Source organism: Pomacea canaliculata, linkage group LG1, assembly GCF_003073045.1.
Source record: "Pomacea canaliculata isolate SZHN2017 linkage group LG1, ASM307304v1, whole genome shotgun sequence".
In the NCBI taxonomy this organism is placed as follows: Eukaryota; Metazoa; Mollusca; class Gastropoda; order Architaenioglossa; family Ampullariidae; genus Pomacea; species Pomacea canaliculata.
In genome coordinates this window covers 10,679,872-10,700,926 of record NC_037590.1, presented here as the reverse complement: position 1 = coordinate 10,700,926, position 21,055 = coordinate 10,679,872, and the positions used below count along the sequence as shown (strand labels likewise).

Below are 21,055 nucleotides of genomic sequence, written 5' to 3'. Positions count from 1 at the left end.
CTGTAAAGCATAAGACTGGCACTATGTAAGCTCACTGTAGTGTGATTAAGTATTTATAAGGTCCCTAATTTAAGGACACGTGCACCTACAGGCATGTTTACTCACTCACACACCACTCAGTCACACAAAAAACAACCAACAGGCAAGAGTTCTGCAAAAGAAGCATGTTGAGTGATGATTTTAGTTTATGAAGAAGGTTTTGTGAACACCTGGCACTTTTCAGATGACTGATTTCTTTGTCTCTGCCTGCAGCGATTGCCATGCTGAAGGACAAGGCACCTGGCATGTTTGTTATCAGGGACAGCAACTCTTTCCCTGGTGCATATGGTTTAGCCCTGAAGGTAGCACAAATTCCTCCAAATGTACAGGCAAAATCAACAGGTCAGCGTTCACTTATGTACACATTATAAATATGCTTTATTTAAAAGCATGTACATCTGGACCTCTTGAATTCATTTTACTTGCAATGCTTCAGACATAAGCATGTTCCATGAATTAATTTTGGTACAGTGAGTGTATACAAAAATTTTACATACATAGCAAATAAAATCACACACATTGTTAAGGACACAGCCACCTGCTCTCTACATCTTTTCTGATTTATTTGAGCTGTAGGTGTTGAGAAACATATTAAGCTATATTTGTTTTGTTGACTGGTCTTTACAGGTGATCCACAGGCTGATCTGGTGCGTCATTTCCTTATTGAGCCAACACCTAAGGGTGTGCGACTTCGTGGCTGCAGCAATGAGCCTGTCTTTGGTAGGTCTTCTTTTTATAATATGCTCTTGAAACAAGCAGCATAGGGTACAAGCCATGAAATCCTATAGATAACCTTACGCACAGATTTAAAGGTGTTTGTAATGATTGTTCACAAGTCAGTGCGCAGTCATTACTGTGATTGTCTCTTCTTCATTAAAGCACTTTACTCCAGTTTATATTTTCCTCTAAAAACATAACATTTCGTGTAAACTAATATGGAGATCTGTTTTGACAGAACGGTTTGTTATTCGCGCTTCACGTGTATTTCACCTTCCCATGTAATTAAAGTGTGTCCCTTTGTGTATTCCAGGAAGCCTTGCAGCACTTGTTTACCAACACTCCATCACACCACTTGCCCTGCCCTGCAAACTGGTTCTGCCTGATGCTGGAGGTAAAATTCTTTCCCATAGCGATTTTTAAAGAGAATGGAGTTCTGTATGGTTCAGGATAGAAAAAGGACATGGTAAAGATATGTGGTAGTTTACTGCAGATTTTTTTGGTTACATGTATACTGATTTTTATTCAGTGACACCATGCTACAGTACTATGTTATTGGCATCAGATTATTTCATAAAATCCCGATATGGTAAAGTTATTTAATGCATTACAGATACAGTTGATGGTCCACTTAGTCCAGAAGCAACCACTACTACTGAAATTAACTCTGCTGCTGACTTGCTGGCCAAAGGAGCAGGTTAGTTGAGAATGAAATGGGTTTGAAAATTATGAAGTGTAAAACAACTGGCACTTGAGTTATTTAAAATAATGTTACCTTGGTAACTGATTATGTTGGCTTTATAAATAAATTCTTTAAATATTGATTCTAAAAACTGGTAAAGTTGCTGCAGGGAGTGTTCATTTAAATTTACTGTAGGTCTGTGCTAGCAAGCTTTAAAGGTATTTAATAAAATATTTTGGTATTCTCTGGCACCAAAAGCATCTGAAACATAATGTATGATGAGAATTCTTCACAACAGTGTCCTTGTCACTGAATACCAAGCAAGAATTTTTTTTCTGTTGAGCATATCTGCATGTCTTCTTTCAGGCATTATTTGAAACTTCATGTCAGCGAAATCATAATAAGCATTAATTTCTGTCATTTCAGCATGCAACGTTGTCTTCATAAACACAGTAGACACAGAATCCTTGACAGGCCCTCAAGCTATTGCCAAAGCAATCAAGGTAACCTTTGAATCTCAACCACCCACAAGAACTACAGTTGTTCATTTCAAGGTTTCCAGCCAGGGCATCACCCTCACAGACAACAACAGGAAGTAAGTCCATTCATTTGTTTCAAACCAGACTGGGGGCTGGAGGTATGTGTGTGGAATGTATGTGAATGGAGAACATGAGTGTAAAACTTTTACCATTTGGTGTGTATATGTATATATTAATATCATCATTCATGGTACAACCAAGGTAGTCCATAATCCTTTAAGGCTTGAAAAGTTTAGACATTGGTATTTTTTCAGAGTCTTTTTGTTTAAAGTTCCTGCCTCCCTTCACTTCACTTTGTATCTTTCTGGCACTAGGTGTTTAAAGAGCACATTTCACCCACAATTGTTTCCTTTCTGGCCTGTGGTAGATATCTTCCCATCTACTCATCACCACACCCCAAGTCCTACAGGCTTTGCCTTTTCAAATTTTACTTTTCATTTACCTGTTCAAATGGGGTTTTTTAAAAATCCATTTTCTGTATTTGGAGCTTCCATCGCCTGTTAAATGTGTACTCTGAATCAGCTATTGTTATCATTATTTTATTATATTCTGTTCACACTTTATTGTTCAAATCAAAGCTGTTTTTAATGTTCATAGTGGTTTGTTTACTTTGTTATTTTGTCCCTTTTAGGATTCACAATTTTTTTTCTTGATCATCAAGTACTCTAGTTTATTATTGTAAATGTAGAATCTCGCTTTGTATAATAGTGATGATAAAAAGAATACATTGAAATAAATATCTTACATTAAATCAAATATTAAAGCTATTCTTTCAATTGTTCCCTCTCTGTAGAGTGTTACATAAAGATTTTATGTTGCAGGCTTTTCTTCAGGAGGCACTATCCAGTATCAGCAGTCACATACTGTGGAATGGATCCACAAGATCGGCGGTAAGCAGGGCAGGCTATTACCCAAACAGTATAACATTTAACTTGATCCTGGCATGCTGAAATGGGTGGTGCACAGTTTAATGCGAAGTTATTTTGAACATTTGGTTTGATCAAGGAGGATTGGGTTAATCAAAGGAAGGAATTGCCCATTCAAAAGCAGTCACTTGAAATTTGTTAAATTTAAAAGAATTGTGTTAAAGTGCATTGTCTTTACTGTCATTGAAGCTGATTCAAAATTAACATATATCATGAACATTTTGACATGCTTTAGTTGCATTGAACAGATGGTATTCCACATGGAAATTTAATTTTTCAGGTGGAAGCGAGATGGTGAGGCGCCCGGTGTGCAGGTGGATGCTAAGTAAGTTTAACAGACTTCCATCAGGGATTATAAAGAGCTAGTTAAACTGGGGAAGGGGAGTAATGGACATTTACAGCATATCATTGACCACAAGTTAAATTTCTGTTTTGAAAATATGCTATAGGGAGGATATTAAAGAAGTGAGGAAGTGTCTGAGTATACTGTACTGAAGCTAACTCAGGAAAAACAGCTGTAATGTTACGTATTTGCTTAGTAACTTTAATGTTATTGTAAACAATGTTAACTTTTTGTTCTACAGTATTGTAGATCTTTTAGAACAAGTGTCTCTTATGAATTTGTTTTGCAGACATTGATTGCATAAGCCAGGTGTCTACATAGTACTACTTCTCTTTCTTCAGAGCTTTCCATTGTGCAGACAATCTGAATTGCATGCTTTCTGTGTGTGCAGGATTTTTGGTTTTGTCGCACGCAAGCAGGGAGGTGTTTCTGACAATTCATGTCACCTGTTTGCGGAGCTGGATCCAGAGCAACCTGCTTCAGCTATTGTGAACTTTGTCACGAAGGTCATGATTGGACAGAGCAAGGTCAAGTCCTAGAAGCAAATGAGTGACTTGCAGATCATTAGGTGTATCATTCGTTACTTGGTTCTATAAATATTGTTTTTTCACTGTCTGCCTATGCCATGCATTTCTTCTGAATCTGAGCAGCTGCGCTCAGTGTTTGGTTCATATTCACGCAGTAGCTTTGAGCAAGAAGAAATGAGTCTTTGCCCAAAGATGCTAACAATGGCATAGCCTTGTCTAGGGCCAACCTGGTCCGCTTCTTGTTGACAACTGCTGGCAGGCAAATCTGGTCATTAGTCTGGCTGATTGGTAGACATTAACAAGACATTGAACATAGACCTTGTTTGGTGGAAAATTTTGCCTTTTAAAGTTGTGGTTAAATGACAAGTAATGTGTTCACCAGGCATTTCTTTCAAATATTCATAGAAAGTTTATCAGGGTTTTTTTTTTCCACTTTAAAGAACTTTTTTCATCAAGTGTACTCTCTTTTTTTTTTAAAGTGGCCTGTCACAGTTTTATGTAAACTGTCTCTTTTACTTTTATTTGGCTGTATATCTGTAGATTTGCAGTATAATAGGAGACTGGCTGACTGTACAATGAAGTTTGAGCAACTTAAAGTCATTCATTTGCGGCAGATATGATGAATTCATAGTCCAGGGCATTGTGGATGAACAGAACGTGTTGGACTGGACATATGAAGCATAGTGATCATGATAGTGACTCCGTGTACTATACAGGCTTATGCCACCTGTGTGCTGGCCAAGATCAGGGGAGAGTTAGCTGGTGTGATGTGCAGATTGTACCATGTTTATTGCTTGCATTGTTATGAAATTGATGACATGTTATGATCTATATTGTTCATATTTTGATATGTTTGCATTTCAAGTATGTTGCAAGTTCTTTTTAAGGAGAAAGATGTTGTGTTCTATTTGGTGGTAAATGTTCTGCTGCTTAAATATACTCCTACCATAGCAGAATACTACTCACAGATAACAACACTAGAAATAAGGGGCAGTTAAGCCCAGATTTGCCATCTTGCTAACTACCTGCGTCAAACGAGTATTTGCTACCGCATATTTGTTTCTCACCGTAGTCTCAAAGTGGATGTTTCTTTGCAACATATACCTCTTTATATATGTATATATACACAATAATTATTTGTTCAGTGTCTCCACAATACTGGTGCTACTTCAGCCTAACTGACATGTTGTGAAGCCATTTTGCATTATTTAAAGACAAGTAAAGGAACAAAGAATAGACTGTTTCTTATGCTAATTCACCTTGTAGCCATGGTACGGACATGGTGCAAGGTGCATGCCAGCTTCTGTAGTCTGCCTGTTTTGTTTTTGTTCTTGTTTTATTTTTTCGGTAACTGCATAATGACCAGGTAAAAGGTCATTTCCTCTGAGCTCAGTGCAAAGGTGAAGCTGAGAGTTGGGCTTCTGCGGCCAGACTCCACAGCATGGTTGTCAAAACAGAATAACTTGTACATCTATCTTTGTATTGCTATTGTACACAGTTCTTGTAGTGTATAAACTTTGTTACAATTGTGTAGACAGGTAAACTTGAGCGATATGCAGATAGCAATACGGGAAGTTTATTCAGCCTTCTTGGAGTTGTAAGGAATGTGGGAGAATTATTTGGCTTCTTATATATATTTTTCTATTTCTTCATCCCCTCTCTCTCACACACACTCGCATATGCCAAGAACTATTCCACAACACAGTCATTGGCCATAGGAATGCTGGTGGATGGTGGAAGGCATGGCAACCCCATGCCATTTATGGGCGCTTGGACCTTGTCACAAATAGAATTTAACTCTGGCAGCTTCTTTAAGTTTTTTTTTTTTTTTAATTTATTGCTGTTCATCATACCGTCAGAGTTTTAATCTCGATCCTTTTATTAACTGCAGAACAGTTTTGTGGTAAATTTCCAGGGCATGATGCTTACAGTCCTGTGCACACCATTCTCATTCCCATGAAGCTGGTAGCAGGAACTAAACATATGCATGAGGTGGAAGGCATGCTTGGATGCCAGCGTCTTCACAAACAAAAAGGGAGAATCACAGCATGTTCAGCTTAATGTAAAGCACAGATGTAGTGACACCAGACCTAGTGTACACATGGTGCAACAGGCACAGTGATGTGATGGTGTACATCTGCCATGGTTTTGTTTTTCCCTAATTTGTAGTAAAGTTCCTTCCCCAAATGACACTACCTGATATACCCGGATGATCCAATACAGTTAAGATTATAGCCCTTTCGTTTTGTATGGCTTGGGTTTATTTTTTTTTTTTTTTTAAACTTTTTGCCTCGTTTTATATCTAGTGGTGATTGCTGTAATTCTAGAGTGCATGCAGTTGAAGACTTATCACGCCAGTTTCACTGTCTCGTCACTAGCTTGCCCTTTTTTTAACCTCGTTACATGTATTTAGTATGATGCTTGCTGAATTCTCAGTAGACTGGTTAAAACATGCTGTTACCTGGATACTGCAGGTAGGCGCCTCAATGTACAGCCAGTCAGGCTGTGACACAGAAGGTACCAGGATTTTTAAGGGAGGAGAATGGTAGGGGCAGGGAGATAATAAACTTGCCTCGGGATACCTGAAATAGATCTGAAAGATAGCAGGTGAGCAAGTTTGTTTTTTTAAAATCGGATTTTATGTATGGATAATGTGTCTTGCAAAATGGGATATAGTTTGCATCTCTTTGGTTTAGGACAGTCTTCATGGAGTTGTTGTAGTCATTTATTACTGTCTTTTTCACAGAAATCTCTTGAAAAGGAAATAAATCTTTGATGGCCTTCCAAATCAAAGAATTTTAGAGTCAGCATTTAAAAACTAGCAGAAATTTGAAATTGTGCAACATTAAGTTGGTCTAGGACTGAAGAGATGTTAATATAGAGTACACGTGCAGTTTAAGATGAAATGGTGTACCTAGAAGCAGGATGATCAGTGAAATGTTCTGGTGCCAGACGAAATATAAATCCCACATTCTGTAGTTGTCAGAATTTTTTTAAATTGACAAGAAATGTCAATATGGTCATTGTCTTAAGGGGTGTAAGTAAAGGAGCCTGTTACACTAGGGTTGACAGAGGTCACGAGACTGTTCAATTCTATATCTTTCTTGCTGCTTCAAAGAACCAGAGTCGGTGTATAAATAAACAATCTCCATGTAAAGTCTCTTGTGTTTGAAAGTAATATGAACATTCATTGTGTGTGTGTGTGAGAGAGAGAGAACTATGGAGGGGTCAAAGTGTACGATTACCAGAGGGTAGGCACTTCTCCAGCATAATGACCGCAAACAAGACCTTGCCATGTAAAAACATATTTATCATCATATTTAATTATTACCATTGATGGTAGTAGTGATCAGTAATCATTAAAAGTGACTAGACACATTTCCTAGAACAAGATGCTAGAAAAGGGAACATGCAGTGGTTCACTTGCATATGGGTGAAAGCAACTGGGTTTTGCATGCCACTGTTGTCATCATGGGACCTTTGGTGCCTGCGCAAGGGCGTTCAGAATTATGCAGAGCAAGAGGGATAAGATAAAACATTGCATACACAACAATGCGTACAAGCCATGTAGTGCCGAGGAAAAAACATTTTACAGTGCAGGAACATTAAAAACACTTAGTGCCAAAAGCTGGATCAATTATGATTCAAAAAGAAAACTGAAAGGGAACTAACCAACGATTGTTGGCAGACCGTGGTAATTTATGCCAAAGTCCTTTTATGGCGTCCAATATGCTGGAGTGCAGCTAATCCAGTGTCAAATGAATTTGTGGTGGAGACGATTATCCCGTGTCTAATGAATACGCAGTGGCGAGTAGTGCCGCCATCATACAATTAAACAGGTTTGATAATATGCTTCACAAGTCTATGGAAAGATGACACCATAAGAGGACTTCACATGGTTGACGAATTGAAGCACGTGATCACAGTTCATCGATCTTGAAAGACATCATAGACAGGCCGCTGGAGACGAGGTCGCCATGCACGTCACTTGTTCCCGTTTGTCGACAAGGGCGTTGAAATCATTTTTGTGTGACAATGGTCGCCACATTAAGCAAAAAAAAAAAAGAACTGGCCTGAACACCGCGGATATTGTCGCTGCCAAGTCGGCTCCATGTCTGAGAAATCCGTCTACGCACGTGACAGAAGTAGACCAAGTGACGTAACAAAGGCCTCCCTCGTCCCCAGACTAACAAAACTAAAACACAAGTCCAAAGATGGTGCATGGTGCTGCCAATGCACTCTTCTTGCTCTGGTAACCAAAGAAAACTATGTGCTCTTTGCAAGCCTCCGTTTTCAAACAGATGATAACAAAAGGAGAGACCGCAGCCACTATATGCGCCTCACATTTGACAACAATCAAAAATAAGCACCTCAATTTTTTTAAAGGGTAGAATCTTACAGAAAAATAATAATTTATATCTAAATCGTGTTATAATGTATATAACAGTTGCACATAGAATAAACATGCTGGTGCGTTTGGTAAAAATGAAAAACATCAATTAGTCAATGGCCCTTTCCGTTGTCTCGTAGTCTTCCTTACTATTAGCTCTCTAATTTATAGTTTGCTCCGCCTTCAACGAGGATCAACAAAGCTAAAAGCATAAATACTTTTTAAAATAACGAATACGTTTTTAGTGTTTACTAAAATTGTGTACGATGGTCGACGCTACTCTTACTCCAAAAAACTGTAAACCCAATGCAGACTGTCACTCCAGGGCCCAGCTCTTCTGGCAGTAATTCATTTTTACTACTGCACTTCAAGGTTTATCATCTTGGGCGCATTTTACCTGTTGACGAATTCCTTCTCCGCAGAGACAACTATCTGATGATCAACGACGTTCATAGAACAGTCAAAAGAGATGTCATCTCTGATAAATCCGGAGGAAGGACTAAAATTGTTCACATAACAGCCATTGTCTTCAGGTATGTAGGCCAACTGGGGTAGATCACACAAAGGTATAACGCACTAGTGAAGTCAGCAATCACTCATAGTTAATGATGTATTTGTCTGCTGACAGCAGCATCAATCACTTATCATATGCTGCTGATGACATTTCTGCTGAAGATTGTATGATGTCACTTACTGCAACAAAAGAATTTGTATGCAATGGTTTATGATGTCCATCTTGCACTGAGGCGATTCGCTTTTCTTTCCCCAATTGTAACACATTTTCCTCTCTCAATTTTGAATTATTCTTCGATTTCATCTACCTGCCAACCAGAAACAAAAGGCTGATCTCACACGGCAAATCATCAAATCATCAAACTATTCATCAAATCTTTTCAATACCCAAACCAATCATCATGCACTTAAAGTTAAGGTGACCAGACGTTTCGGGGGCGAAAGCCCAAAAAAAACGCACTTGGAAGAAAGATTGGTCCCGCCCGATGGCGGGACACGATAAAAGCGCTTCCCGCCGTCTTGCGGGTCCAGCTGTGTAGTCAAAGATCTGGCCCCTAACTCGGGCACTGGGGTCAACGTCCCCAGGAGGTCGAAGGTAAGGTATAGGTACACCTGCCGACGGGCGGTCAAGCCTGGGCTCCGGAGCATAGCGTGTCCTGAAAAAAACAGACACACAGCTAGTGCGCACACAAAAAAAAACCCAGTATACATTACATAATTGTTTCGCACAGCTTCGTCTGAAAAAGACGATACAAAGTGGAGCACAGAGTTTTAAGTTATATAATCTCATATAAGGTCAATGAATGATTACATAATCATTGGCGTGTTTTTCCCTCTCTGTTCTTCAGATAGTGTGTGATGTGCCAATGAGAGAAGTTATGAGGATTTATATTAGTTTTGGGTTTTTTAATTTTTCGGAAAGTGTGAGGAGCAACAAAAGTCAAGATTCAAAATGTGGAATTTCACCAACCTGTCATCGAAGCCATAGTTATCACGTGACACGGGCTTTGGTTTGAGTGCCGAAGCCTCGTAACTCCACTTCCCGGGATGGGAAGCCAAAGGGTCGTGGCGGGCGGGAGCTTCTTCCTCCCCCATGGGGCGAGAAGCAGATGCCTCCGATGGGTAGGCGGTCGAGTGGACCAGCGGGTTGTATCGGATGGCTGACGTTGGAATGGTCTCTGCACTCCCCGGGATGGATAGACCTCACCCTGAATAACCGAGCAGATAAGCCTAGTGCAAAGTTGCATCTCACCCCACCCCCAGGTGCTAGATCGATGTTGATGGTTACATGTGGCATTTAAACACGATTCTAAGCTACATTTCTGAGTGGCAATTACAGTCAAATGGAATGCATCGTGTCCATCAGGAAGCTAGGGTGCCCACTTTTGCAAAGGTATTTTGGAGAGGAATCCTGCTTACATCCTAGAGGTGCTAGCTTAGAACTATCACCTGTGACACTTCCTGTGTTAAAAACCACTATTTGCTTAAACGATCGCTTTAAGAAATTACGTATATGCTTCTGACAATTAAGCAGTTGCTTCCTGAAAACTGACTTCGAATCAGTTTTTACAGTTACTTGCACATTTCAGTTTAAAATAAAAATTAAGGACGTCATGTCCAGTCACACAAGGGGAAATGTACATGAACATTATCTTCAAAAAGATATTTTTTAAAAGCTGTATTGTGTCACCTGTCTTGCCGCCGTGAAATGTCCTGGTTCTGGGAAAGACTCGTATGCTTGATTCCGAAAAAATGGCGACACTTCCGGCTGTGGAAGAGATTTGTCATGTGCAATATCTTCAAAACGAGCGTCTCATTTTTCAATGCAAACATCAATATTTTTCTATTAGATGAAAAGTGTTACGAGTGTGGCAATCCTCTCACCGATATGAGAGTTAAACAGACCCCCTCTTATCTTCCTATTGATACACACGCGCGCGCACGCACTAAAGTTAGTCTGACATACATCTACAAAGAGATGAATGAACACATTAGGTTCAGAGTTTTGATTATTCTCTTTGATTATAATTTGTATTAAAAGCTTGAGTGTTTGCTGGTTTGTTCACCTACAGAGTACACCATGACTTCATTCGTCTCGCGCTGCATCCGCTGGAAGGATGGCTTGTCACTTCTCGCAGCAGCGTCTGGCGCTCGAGGTGCAGACGACCGGAAGTCAGCCTCAAACTTGTCCTGCTCCGGAAGTCCCGAGTCCTGTCGCCTCATGTTCTCGTAACGCCTGCAGCAAAAGACCAATTAAAAATATACTCGTTCGTTGGCTGGTCATCGTATTTTGCATCCTCGAGACTTGTCAACAACATTCCCATCATTCGTTGCGTCACATGCACAGTATAGCAACACAGCTCACAATACGCACGCGACAAATAGAATACACATCATGTACATATATATATATATAATCTCCTTTTACGCTCTTTGTTAAAACAGGTGGTCACTAGATATATCAGACTGAAAAGAAAAATTGTAATTTTTTTATTCATACAGTCTCGTTCTGACCTAGGACTTCTCCACTGCTGCTTGTGGATAACGATTTAGCTGTACGAACTTATAATGAGGGGCTCTCGCTCGTTATGGCAGACTGTATTGCGATCTTTTGACCAAGTTGTTAGCTGAGCTCAGAGAAGCTGTTAACACCTTACCTTTCGTAAGGCTCGTTGTATGGGTCTTGATATGCGCTGCTCCCTGACCTGTCCTTGGCATGTGTCGTGTCGTTAATATCGGAGCGAAATGACTCCCTGTACCACACACAAAGCGTGCACCCATAAAATATAAGTATGCAAGAGATAAGTTGCAAATAATTTCTTTAAGTTATTAAACTTTCCGATTTAAAATCAATGAAATATTGATAGAAATATAGCCGTTATCCTATCGTGAAGGAATCGCAGCATCAGCGGATCCATGGCAGACGTGGATGTCACGTGCCCCAGACAGCCAATCAGAGGCTCAAATAGAGACTCACTATTTGGAAGACAGTTATATCTTGAGTGCGTAATCTATGACCATGACTGTAACTTAACACTGAATACAGCTTACATGGAGCTGTAGGCTGGGCACCGAAGACAGACAACTATTTTACTTACACAGATTTGCGGTCTGTCTCAGGATCTGGTTTGCTTCGTCGGCAGCAGGTGACGATGAGCGCGATGACCAGTATGAGGACAACGCCGCCGCCCACGCCGCCGCCGATGCCAATGATGTACTCGGAACTCAGTTTCAGGGTCTCACCTTTCTTGCTGCAGTCGTCGCCGCCGTAAACGTAACGGTTGTCACTCGTACATCTGCATCACAGAGAGATGACCGGTCAGCCACAATTATCGCCTTATTTTTATGTTTTGTATTTCATTGACTCTATACCCCAACTATTCCAATGCTACACTTTGAAAAAAATCATCTTAGATGACTTAAGTTTAAAAAAGCTTCGTCCCGTGGCCTTGCTGTCGCTGAATAGTGAGGTGTTAAAAGACATCAGTTGCCTCGAAACTATAGTGTGTGTGAGAGAGAGAAAGAGAGAGAGGTGGTGCAGGTCTCATCTTGAGTGTTGACCTTTCTTTCCCAACCCTTCAGAGGGTCAGGTACCCGATCAACATTTGGGTCAACTGCAGGAAAGACACTGTGCCTCAAGGATATCACGTGGGCCTAGGTTACTCTGACCGCTGGTCTGTCCGCTTCCCTACATGTAACATCGAATTCCGGTAGAGCTCAACTGCAAACATTTTTGCCACCAAGTCTTTGCTGTCGTCACCATTTTAGGCAAATATTTGCTATTTGTACCATTACGCCATATCTTGTAGTCAAACTTCTATCATTGTGTAGAAACCCAGTGTATAGTTATTATTAAAGAAATTATTATGTTATCGCCATCTGACCTGCACATAGGTTTCCCAGCACTGTTCAGCTCACAACTGCCGTATGGCTCGTTGCACGAGACGCCTTCACAAGGGCTTTTGCACGTGATGTAGTTGCCTTGAATCCATTCTCACACGTGAAAAATGGATCGCAGGGAATGTCAGCATAACACCGGGTCTTTGTCCACAAGTGTAAGTTTCTCGATAGCTGAGGGATAAAAAGCCATGAAGTCATTAGCTGTATTATGTCGCACCAAACAGTGGCTATATATATATACGATAAATAGCGTAGAGTTATCTTTAGCTCAGTATAGCCTGCAAATATACATCATCTCAGGACAAACTTTTGAATATAACAGTGCATTCGTGTCCAATAAATATAACAATATACTCATGTCCAATAAATAAAGGACTGTGATGTGAAAATACTTGTTCTGACGAGACCTGGTTGAGGTGTTTGTAATCTGTGTGTATATGTATGACAATGTATAAGTGCTTTAAAGGCTTGACCATAATAAAGATGGAAATAAATCCACATTATCTTTGGCTCTTTCCCTCGACTGACGGAATACGAGCTGCTGTCTAGGAGGAGCTAAACACTGACTAGCTGCACTAATTCAGATGTCCTACAAACCAGTGATAAATAATAACAAGTAAATAATAATTGTATTTGCATCTAAAACAGTATATGTTGGTATGTTCAAGCTTTCGTCTGCTCATCTCGCTTCGTTTGACCTGTATAAGGCTGTTTACCTGAAGCCTTTTCTCCCTGAAAAACATTCCTGATGTAATCTTTGTCAACGTCTTTTAGTTTGTCAAGTTCTTCTCCACATCATTTTCGAGGATGCCTTGGATGTCTGTGACATCAAACGCGTGTAATACAACTGTATAAGCAACTCCTATACTGCCATTCCTGTAAAAAAAACAGTAATACCTGTTTGACAATGCTCATCTACATCAATAACCAAATATAAGTTGGTCTGACAGTTTTAGTGCAGTCAGCCATGATTTTCAGTAACTAGATAAACTAAACCTTTCCCAGTGCCCATGCAATGGCATTTATTTTGATGGGAAGGGTGAATATCACATAGGTAGCGGAAACATTAAGTTACTGTTAAAAAAGCTCATCGAGTTTATGAGGAAACAGTGACAATTATTTCCATAGGAGTGTTAGCCAAACAAGCCTTCATTATCTTTTCACACAAGTCTGAGTAGAATCTAACGACACTCACCAGAACTTAGTAATCTCAATTCTGTCAAACGAGTCTGTCTTGTTGAATATTGGTGTCAGCTGAAGGTATAGAAATGACAAATAGCCAACTTTATTATTTATTAATCCCAGTGGACAGTCGTACTCCGGAAGTGGTCTTAGTTATAAGTTACAAAAATTACAAAAATAATGAAGGGTCAGAATAACAATGATAAGTGTTTTTACAACTTTACTTTCTTGATTTTTTAAATATTTATATAAATGGTTATGACTCCATGATATCTAGTTCAGATCCTTGCTGGAGTTTCAGCAATAAGTAACATTTTACAAGATTTTGCCTTTGACATCGGGATAACAGTCACTGTAGACAGAACTGCTCCTGTCGTAGCTCACCATTATGGTGTAGTTCTGTTTTGCTTCTCGGAAAGCGTTTGACGATTGGTTATGAAGGTCTGGATTGAAGGGGGTGTTGAACTTGATGGTGAAGTTTAGTGACACGGTAAGGCCGCCTGAAATGAGTATCACACACACGAACACACACACACACACACACACACGTACACACACACACACACGTATACAAATACACACAGATACAAATAAAAAATAGAAAGAAGTAGCTAAAAAGTATTTTATATAATTACAATTCTACAAATCACACCTGTAACGTGAAAAACAGACACGATAAAAAGGTGATAACTTTACCAAAAAATTAGAGCTTTGTATTATTAGGACCAAAAGTATCTTCAATGTAAAACAATAAAAAGTAATTAAAGACCAGAAACAGAAAAATAGTCCTGTCATCTCGTGGCATTTATTGTTTATGTTAGGTCTTATTGCGTGTGGTGTCTGGACAGGTGATGTATCTTTCATTGAATCTAGTGTTCGTGTCAAGGGTCAAGAGAGAAAGAAAACCAAATTACCACTGTTAATTATGTAGCCTGGATACTTCGGGAGTTCTGTAGTCGATGTAGATGGACTTTTCCCATTGGTCACAGGAAACGTGGAGGGTGAAGTGTTGGGTGAAATGGTGGATGAAATGGCGGGTGAAAAGGTGGATGAAGTGGTGAGTGAAGTGGTGGGTGAACAGATGGATGAAGTGGTGGGTGAAATGGTGGATGAAGTGGCGGGTGAAATGGTGGATGAAGTGGCGGGTGAAATGGTGGATGAAGTGGCGGGTGAAATGGTGGATGAAATGGCGGGTGAAAAGGTGGATGAAGTGGTGAGTGAAGTGGTGGGTGAACAGATGGATGAAGTGGTGGGTGAAAAGGTGGATGTAGTGATCGGAGAGGTCGCCGTCGAGGTATTGAGAGCACTACTCTGTGTATTTAAAGCGGGTCGTGGAGTCTGAGCTGGACAAGCTAGACATTATTGTTGAGCTAGCAGCCGATGTAAATGGTGAGGAGGACTGTATATATGTCGGAGAAAGTGTTGTTAAGTTAGTGGTTGTGTTAGTTGGTGAAGGAGATAGAGATGAAGTAGGTGAAGGAGTTGTCGAGGTATTTGTACATCTGCTAGATTAGTTTGAGCGCACAAGACGACTGCGACAACCAGCACGACCCTCTCTGGACACCTGGTGGCCATGTCTGAAAACAGAGTAACGGTAACAACTTGGTTATCATGGCTACAACAGTTGGATACCTGGTGGCTTCAATGAGCTGCCGCATTTTAAATTCTCCTCTTTCCGGCTTGACAAACAGATAAACTAATGATAAAATACTAAATCAATGGAAATCACGGAGAGCAACTCAGCATGCATTATCCATCTTCCTCAGCAGTTTTACACTTGAAAAAAAAAATCCCCAAAAAAGATTTGGAAAGAATCTGTTTTCATCCTTTAAGGAACCAGTAATATTTTTTTAAAAAAAACAACAAATTTATCACAATGTTAAAAGTAGCAGAAATAAGTTAAGTCTGTTGTAACAGTCTCCTTTCATGGGTCTCGTTTCGGTTTGTCCTGATGATGATGTTACCAAGGACTGCCAACCTCCAAAACAATAGCCACTGTGTATCAAACATGTTGTTACTATACGTGTGTGCACACTTTGCATAAGGCGAAAAATGACCAGTCGTTGAAAATTCTGACAAGTGACAAATGTCCAACTCTATTAATCATAACGGGAATTTATAATTTGGGAAAATGGGCTTACGAAACAAAACCCTCAAAAAAAAAAAAAAAAAAAAAAAAAGAAGGGCAAGTGGTTCGTCATAGTAAAACGAGTCTTGATAAGAAACTCAATCTGACATATAAAACTATTTTAAAGACACACCTATAACATCTCTCTCTCTCTCTCACGCACACACACACCTGGACGTTCACCTACTGTTGAGCAGATGAACTTCTGAGGGTAATAATGATTTCAAATGTCTGTTGCTTCTGCATACAGGCAAAGCATAATTTGTTTGGGATAAAGGATATCACTCACAGGCTATTATCTGCAATTATTTATTATATACTTCAACTTATCAAGGACTGTATCAAAGACCGGGCTCGCCGGGCTTCATAAATCACATCGTTCACGCGTCCAGGTGTTATCGCTGATGTTTCGATCCCCACCCTGTCCTGGCGCCACCCCGCCCTCTAACCCCGCCACCTCTGCTGCGTAGAGTGCAAAGTAACGGACACACGTACGACGAGACGCAGACACAGTAATACCGCCTAGTTTTATTGCAATAATACCTCCTAGTCTTCTTACAGTAATACCTCCTAGTCTTATTACAATGATACTTCCTAGTCTTCTTACCAATCGCAGGGGTTAACTTCCTGAGACCCCAGCGATAGGTGAAAATCCGTGAAGTAGCGGAGTTATATTTATTTTATTATCTAAATATATTTTAAGGCTTTATAAACTCTCCCCACATTCTTATAAACACTTCATATGCTCTTAAACACTTTCTACACTATTAAACCTATGTAGTTTTCACATATAAAATTCTGTCTGGGTACTCACCAGAGAAGTATACTGCATACCTATACACTGTATACCTATATACCGCAAAACCCAACTATATAGCGAAAACTCCGCGATACAGAATTTTATATATATATCTTAAAAACACAATCCTGTGAAACCGCGATATTGCAAGGGGTTGTTGTATTCCTATTCTGTTTCAAAGACTGGGAATTTCTCATATTCTGTCACATTGTGACACTTGCTTTTGAGACTTGCAGCCCCACCTCAGTTAGTTGATTAGGTCACCCATACACATCCGTGATGAGATTAGCAGGAGGAGGATGGTGGTCACTGGGGGAAGGGGAAGAGTAGAGATGTGAGTGTGAGGGTATGGGGTCTCCATGTGTTTTCAGGCTTGCCTGCATATCCCATCCCAGATCACGTGTCATCATCCAGATTATTTCTGGAAAACTACCGTTTGCAACGATAGAACCAGGCCTGAGGAGACGGAGGAGCAGGGAGGGATGGTGTACCTGGACCAGGTCTTGAGCAGTATTTGTTTTCGATTTATTTTTCTTTTAAACAAAAGCAAAAGAAAAGGCTAACGAGAAAATAAAAAATAATAAATAAAGCTAGACTTCAAAAAACGCTGTAAACTGAAGACCTCACGTCAGATTATAGTCGTGGACAAAAGATTCCTGTCCTCCTATCCCCTCGCCACACACGCACGCACGCATGCACGTCCAGTTAGCAAAGCTGCCTGTGCAGCTCGCAAAACAAAAGTATACTATGGATAAACCCATGGATAATGCCATACACCCCTCAAAGTGATTTCTTTTTTGACTGATAAGAAAAAACCAAAGGCCATTTTTACCCGAGGCTGGCCTAGGAGAGACTAATTAATCATGGCAGCGACCATTCCTAATGGGTGGCCAATATTTTAGAATCTACACATTAACGAACTTTAAAAAAAAAAAGAAATTAAATGAGGGCTTGAAATAACCCGAGAGTACGCACGTTCTTACCCGTATTGAAGCACACAAACCACAGGCTGGGTGTTTTCTAGTCGTGAGCGCCACCCGGCGACTGCTGTTCGTGGCGACTGACCCTCGACCCTGATGCCCTAGCACACTTACTGTATACAGCAAGCTGTGGCTGCTAACAGGTGCGCTCTACTCCTTCTTCTTTGAGCATAAGTCGACCAGGTTCTTCTGTTCCTTGAAGCCCTGACTTATTTGCTGACCTGTTCATAAAACAAGGGCTAATATTTTAAAATCTGTCAACAGCTTTTCATGGTGTGTACTTACTGTTTTCTTACAGAGTGCGTCCTCGCTGATTGAGTATGAACAGTGAACATTCACAAAAAACTGCAAGATCGAAGATCGTCAGTGTACGACTGTTCCCTCGATACTATAAACACCGCACGACAGACCTTTTTTTTTTGAACTCTTGTAACTTTGTGAGCAATTATACTTTATTCCACCGGATGTCCCGGCCGGCCTTAGTCTGCAGTTACTGTGAAGGTATCTGTAACACTAATTGTTTAATGAGAAAGGCAAAGCCAAGAACACGCATTGGTCCTTGTGTATCAGCAACAGATAATGCGATTGGTCATTGTGTATCAGCAACAGGATAAAGGAAGCCGTGACATTTTTTTTTTCTAGGACGCATGTTGACCTGGGCTTTACAGGCCTGTTGCCATATCTTTAGGGCGGAAAAATCGGCATAAGACCAACTGTTGACGAAAATAGTTTAATCATTTAAAAAGAAACTAGATTAAAAACATCGCCTGCACAAAGCATCCGTGTCAGCACTTACACACCTGTATATATACACATACACAACCTGATATGTAGGTTGTATTACGGCATCAAAATTACGAGTTTTGTGTCGACATAACATCACCATCAAACATTTATTCCTAACTAAATAAAATCTGCTCTGATGATAACCCCAAATCAACATGATTGACAGTTACTGATTGTTAGTGAAGAAAGCCAGGTACACTGCTATCGTTTTAATAATTTTCAAACCACAAAACCAGACATAGCGATACCGAACCTGCCGTAGTTCGAACCACCGACTCCAGTCTTGCGTAACTTGGAAGCAGCACTCAGTCTCTCGCAGCTTCTAGGCGATGTTTGAGAAACAGGAGGTCACTGGGTTCGCTTTATCTCCTCCCAAAGCAGCAAGAAGCGTTAGTGCTGCGTGCATGCTCTCTTTGTTATCTCCTGTTATCAGCTGTACACGTCGTCGATGTGAAACACGACCACAAGCTGAGGTGCAGTGGGTAAGAGGGAGGCAGGGAGATTATCGCTAGACAATGACACAAAGTGGCGACGCCTGGCAACACCTTTCCGTCACCGACGGTAATAAAGGAGATTTGTCACAGTTATAAAGCCCAGCCCACCTGTCGTCATTTGTTTCCTTGTCGATAACCGTGCTGAAATTTATCTCAAGAGGAAAATAAGCTAAGCATGAATGTTTTTAACATGCTGGGGTTTTTTTTCCCCCACTTTCTCTGTCGGAGCTAAGCTACAGTAAGCTTTTAGGAAATTCGGGTCACACCACTAAGACAATGTCGAGTGTTTGGCTTTTTTAATGTAATCCATTTATCTGAAGGTCGATCTGTCACCTGTCAACACTCTGACATCAGGCGGTCAACAGCTCTGCGGGTATCACCTCTTCTTCCTGCGTTCCTTGTCTCGAAAAGCGAAAATAAAAATTTATCGCCCAGTGGCTCTATGGGGGACAGGTTGTCGAAGGTGGAACACAGCACATCCACCGGCTACATTGTCTAACAGCCATAGCTGTCTGGACTGTAGTCGTGAAGCAAGGGTAAGTGGTTACCCGTGGTCAGAATGGGAACCTGAAGGAGAAACGTCTCCTCTCCGTAATGACGACGTCGTGTCTCCGTAACTACGTCTCACTATCCAGACCCCGCGGATGTTGGTGTTTCCTTATCCCATCCGATTTATGTAACTACAGTCCCAGAAATAAAGCAACACCTGGAGTGCCCTGGGTACCATAGCACCCACCAAGGACACTTACTCATGCCTGTGATACCCTTCGTAGTCACTGGGGTATTATAAAATGGCGGCTGCCAGCCAAGAAATAGGGAGTGCCGTTGTGGTCATCAGTAGTTATGATGAAAATGAAAATACTGTAGTCTATAATCACAAACTTCAATTTCCTTGTCAAGTACTACCAGACAGAAAAGGCAAAAGCCCACAAGAATAAAAGATTGTATTGAATGGACAGTGCTTGCGTATTGTGAAATATATCAGCACACCCAAATGCACAGAACGGATTTGATATTGGTTTGTAACAACAGAGGTGCGATGTTTGCCCTCGATTTTCTCGGGAAACCATCGCTTCCGCGGAGTAGTCCACACCAACCAAGGTGAGACTGGACTCATTATCCATCTATTATAAAGGCAATTATATTGAACTCAAGGCTACTGCATGCCCGCTCCTTCGCTGGCCAGCTTGTTGTAGTCTACTGCAGCTGTTGATGGAGTTGCCCTTTAGTTTTCTATCCGGTTATTTAACTCACTGTGTATTGGGAAAAATCAAAGGCATAACAAAATAAGACTGATCCTCTCTAACCACCATTTTCGTCCCTTTCGCTTATCATCAGGAAAATCGATCGAGGAATTTTGTTGCAAGCGAATGAAACATTGCTGTTTTTGCACGATCGATAGAGGCAGCTAAGGCTTGTTTACATTTTCCGGATTCATGAACGCACGTGCTCGCATATGAGCTCGAGAATGGTGGACGGCGTGCACGTGAAATTTCTTTTGCTTCCTGTTAATTTCCTTGCAACTGAGGTCTGATCACGCCGTGCTGTTACCTAAAATCACAATACCTTCGGGCACGCAATTGTCACAGACCTGCAAAACTTTTATGCTGGAAGATGAAAAGAGGATTGACGTTTTGCCTTTGATGAGTCAAAAAACCACAGAATCCATGAAGGTGCAATGTGCCATCCAGTGAAGTTAAGGTCACTGGGGCTTAAGTTCTGAACAAGCATATTTTACGGTCCCGACAGGACTTGGTAATATTTCTAAGACCATTTGTTGGATTTAACATATTTCAATGGAAGTTTTATAAATCTGTAGTTTTGTGAATGTTGTTGGATGCTGTGGACACTGTCCAGATTTTGATTTTTTGCTTTAAGGACAATCAGCCAGGAGAAAAATATTTTAGAGTAAATATCAAGTGCCGTGAGAAAATTATAATATACATAGAAGTGCATATGTTGTAATTTACTTAAAATCATATCACTCGTGTTAAAAATGTATTGAACACTACACTTCTTTGAAAGTTCATACATTATTGGTGTTTATGTACTTGTGTACCATTTCATCTTGTCCAAACGCAAAGATATTAAAAAACGAAACAAGACACAA

At 40.5% G+C, this 21,055-nt stretch overlaps 3 protein-coding genes across 3 annotated transcripts in view; 1 reads left to right on the top strand and 2 right to left on the bottom strand.

Moving 5' to 3' along the window:
- The window catches only part of LOC112562026 (tensin-1-like), a 32,698-nt gene extending 25,767 nt beyond the window's left edge, over positions 1-6,931 (top strand). Inside the window, 8 exon segments of the mRNA XM_025234990.1 lie at positions 253-381; positions 667-759; positions 1,070-1,150; positions 1,370-1,453; positions 1,865-2,033; positions 2,799-2,867; positions 3,184-3,228; positions 3,638-6,931. Coding sequence (XP_025090775.1) covers positions 253-381; positions 667-759; positions 1,070-1,150; positions 1,370-1,453; positions 1,865-2,033; positions 2,799-2,867; positions 3,184-3,228; positions 3,638-3,785 — 818 coding nt within the window. The 3' untranslated portion in view covers positions 3,786-6,931.
- Positions 6,932-7,062: 131 nt separating this feature from the next.
- Positions 7,063-12,720, bottom strand: LOC112562083. Its single transcript, XM_025235086.1, has 8 exons — positions 12,561-12,720; positions 11,775-11,972; positions 11,334-11,429; positions 10,747-10,912; positions 10,367-10,444; positions 9,647-9,884; positions 9,193-9,332; positions 7,063-8,856 (listed from the first exon to the last, which is right to left on the bottom strand). Exons 1-8 carry the CDS (start codon positions 12,566-12,568, stop codon positions 8,854-8,856), a joined length of 927 nt encoding a protein of 308 aa, XP_025090871.1. The 5' UTR covers positions 12,569-12,720; the 3' UTR covers positions 7,063-8,853.
- On the bottom strand, positions 12,615-15,117 carry LOC112557959 (uncharacterized protein PB18E9.04c-like; the record flags this gene model as incomplete). Its single annotated transcript, XM_025228162.1, has 5 exons — positions 12,615-12,747; positions 13,293-13,452; positions 13,772-13,830; positions 14,143-14,258; positions 14,673-15,117. Coding segments are annotated over 4 exons (726 nt in total), but the record flags the coding sequence as incomplete, so codon positions are not given.
- Between the last annotated feature and the right edge of the window lie 5,938 nt (positions 15,118-21,055).

Bases quoted from the DNA above. Each gene is read 5' to 3' on its own strand.
- LOC112562083 (XM_025235086.1), bottom strand. The intron at 10,913-11,333 runs GTAAGGTGTTAA...CTTTTGCTGCAG, and splicing joins TACAACGAGCCTTACGAAAG to GCGTTACGAGAACATGAGGC. The intron at 9,333-9,646 runs GTTGGTGAAATT...TGTTTTTTTCAG, and splicing joins AACTATGGCTTCGATGACAG to GACACGCTATGCTCCGGAGC.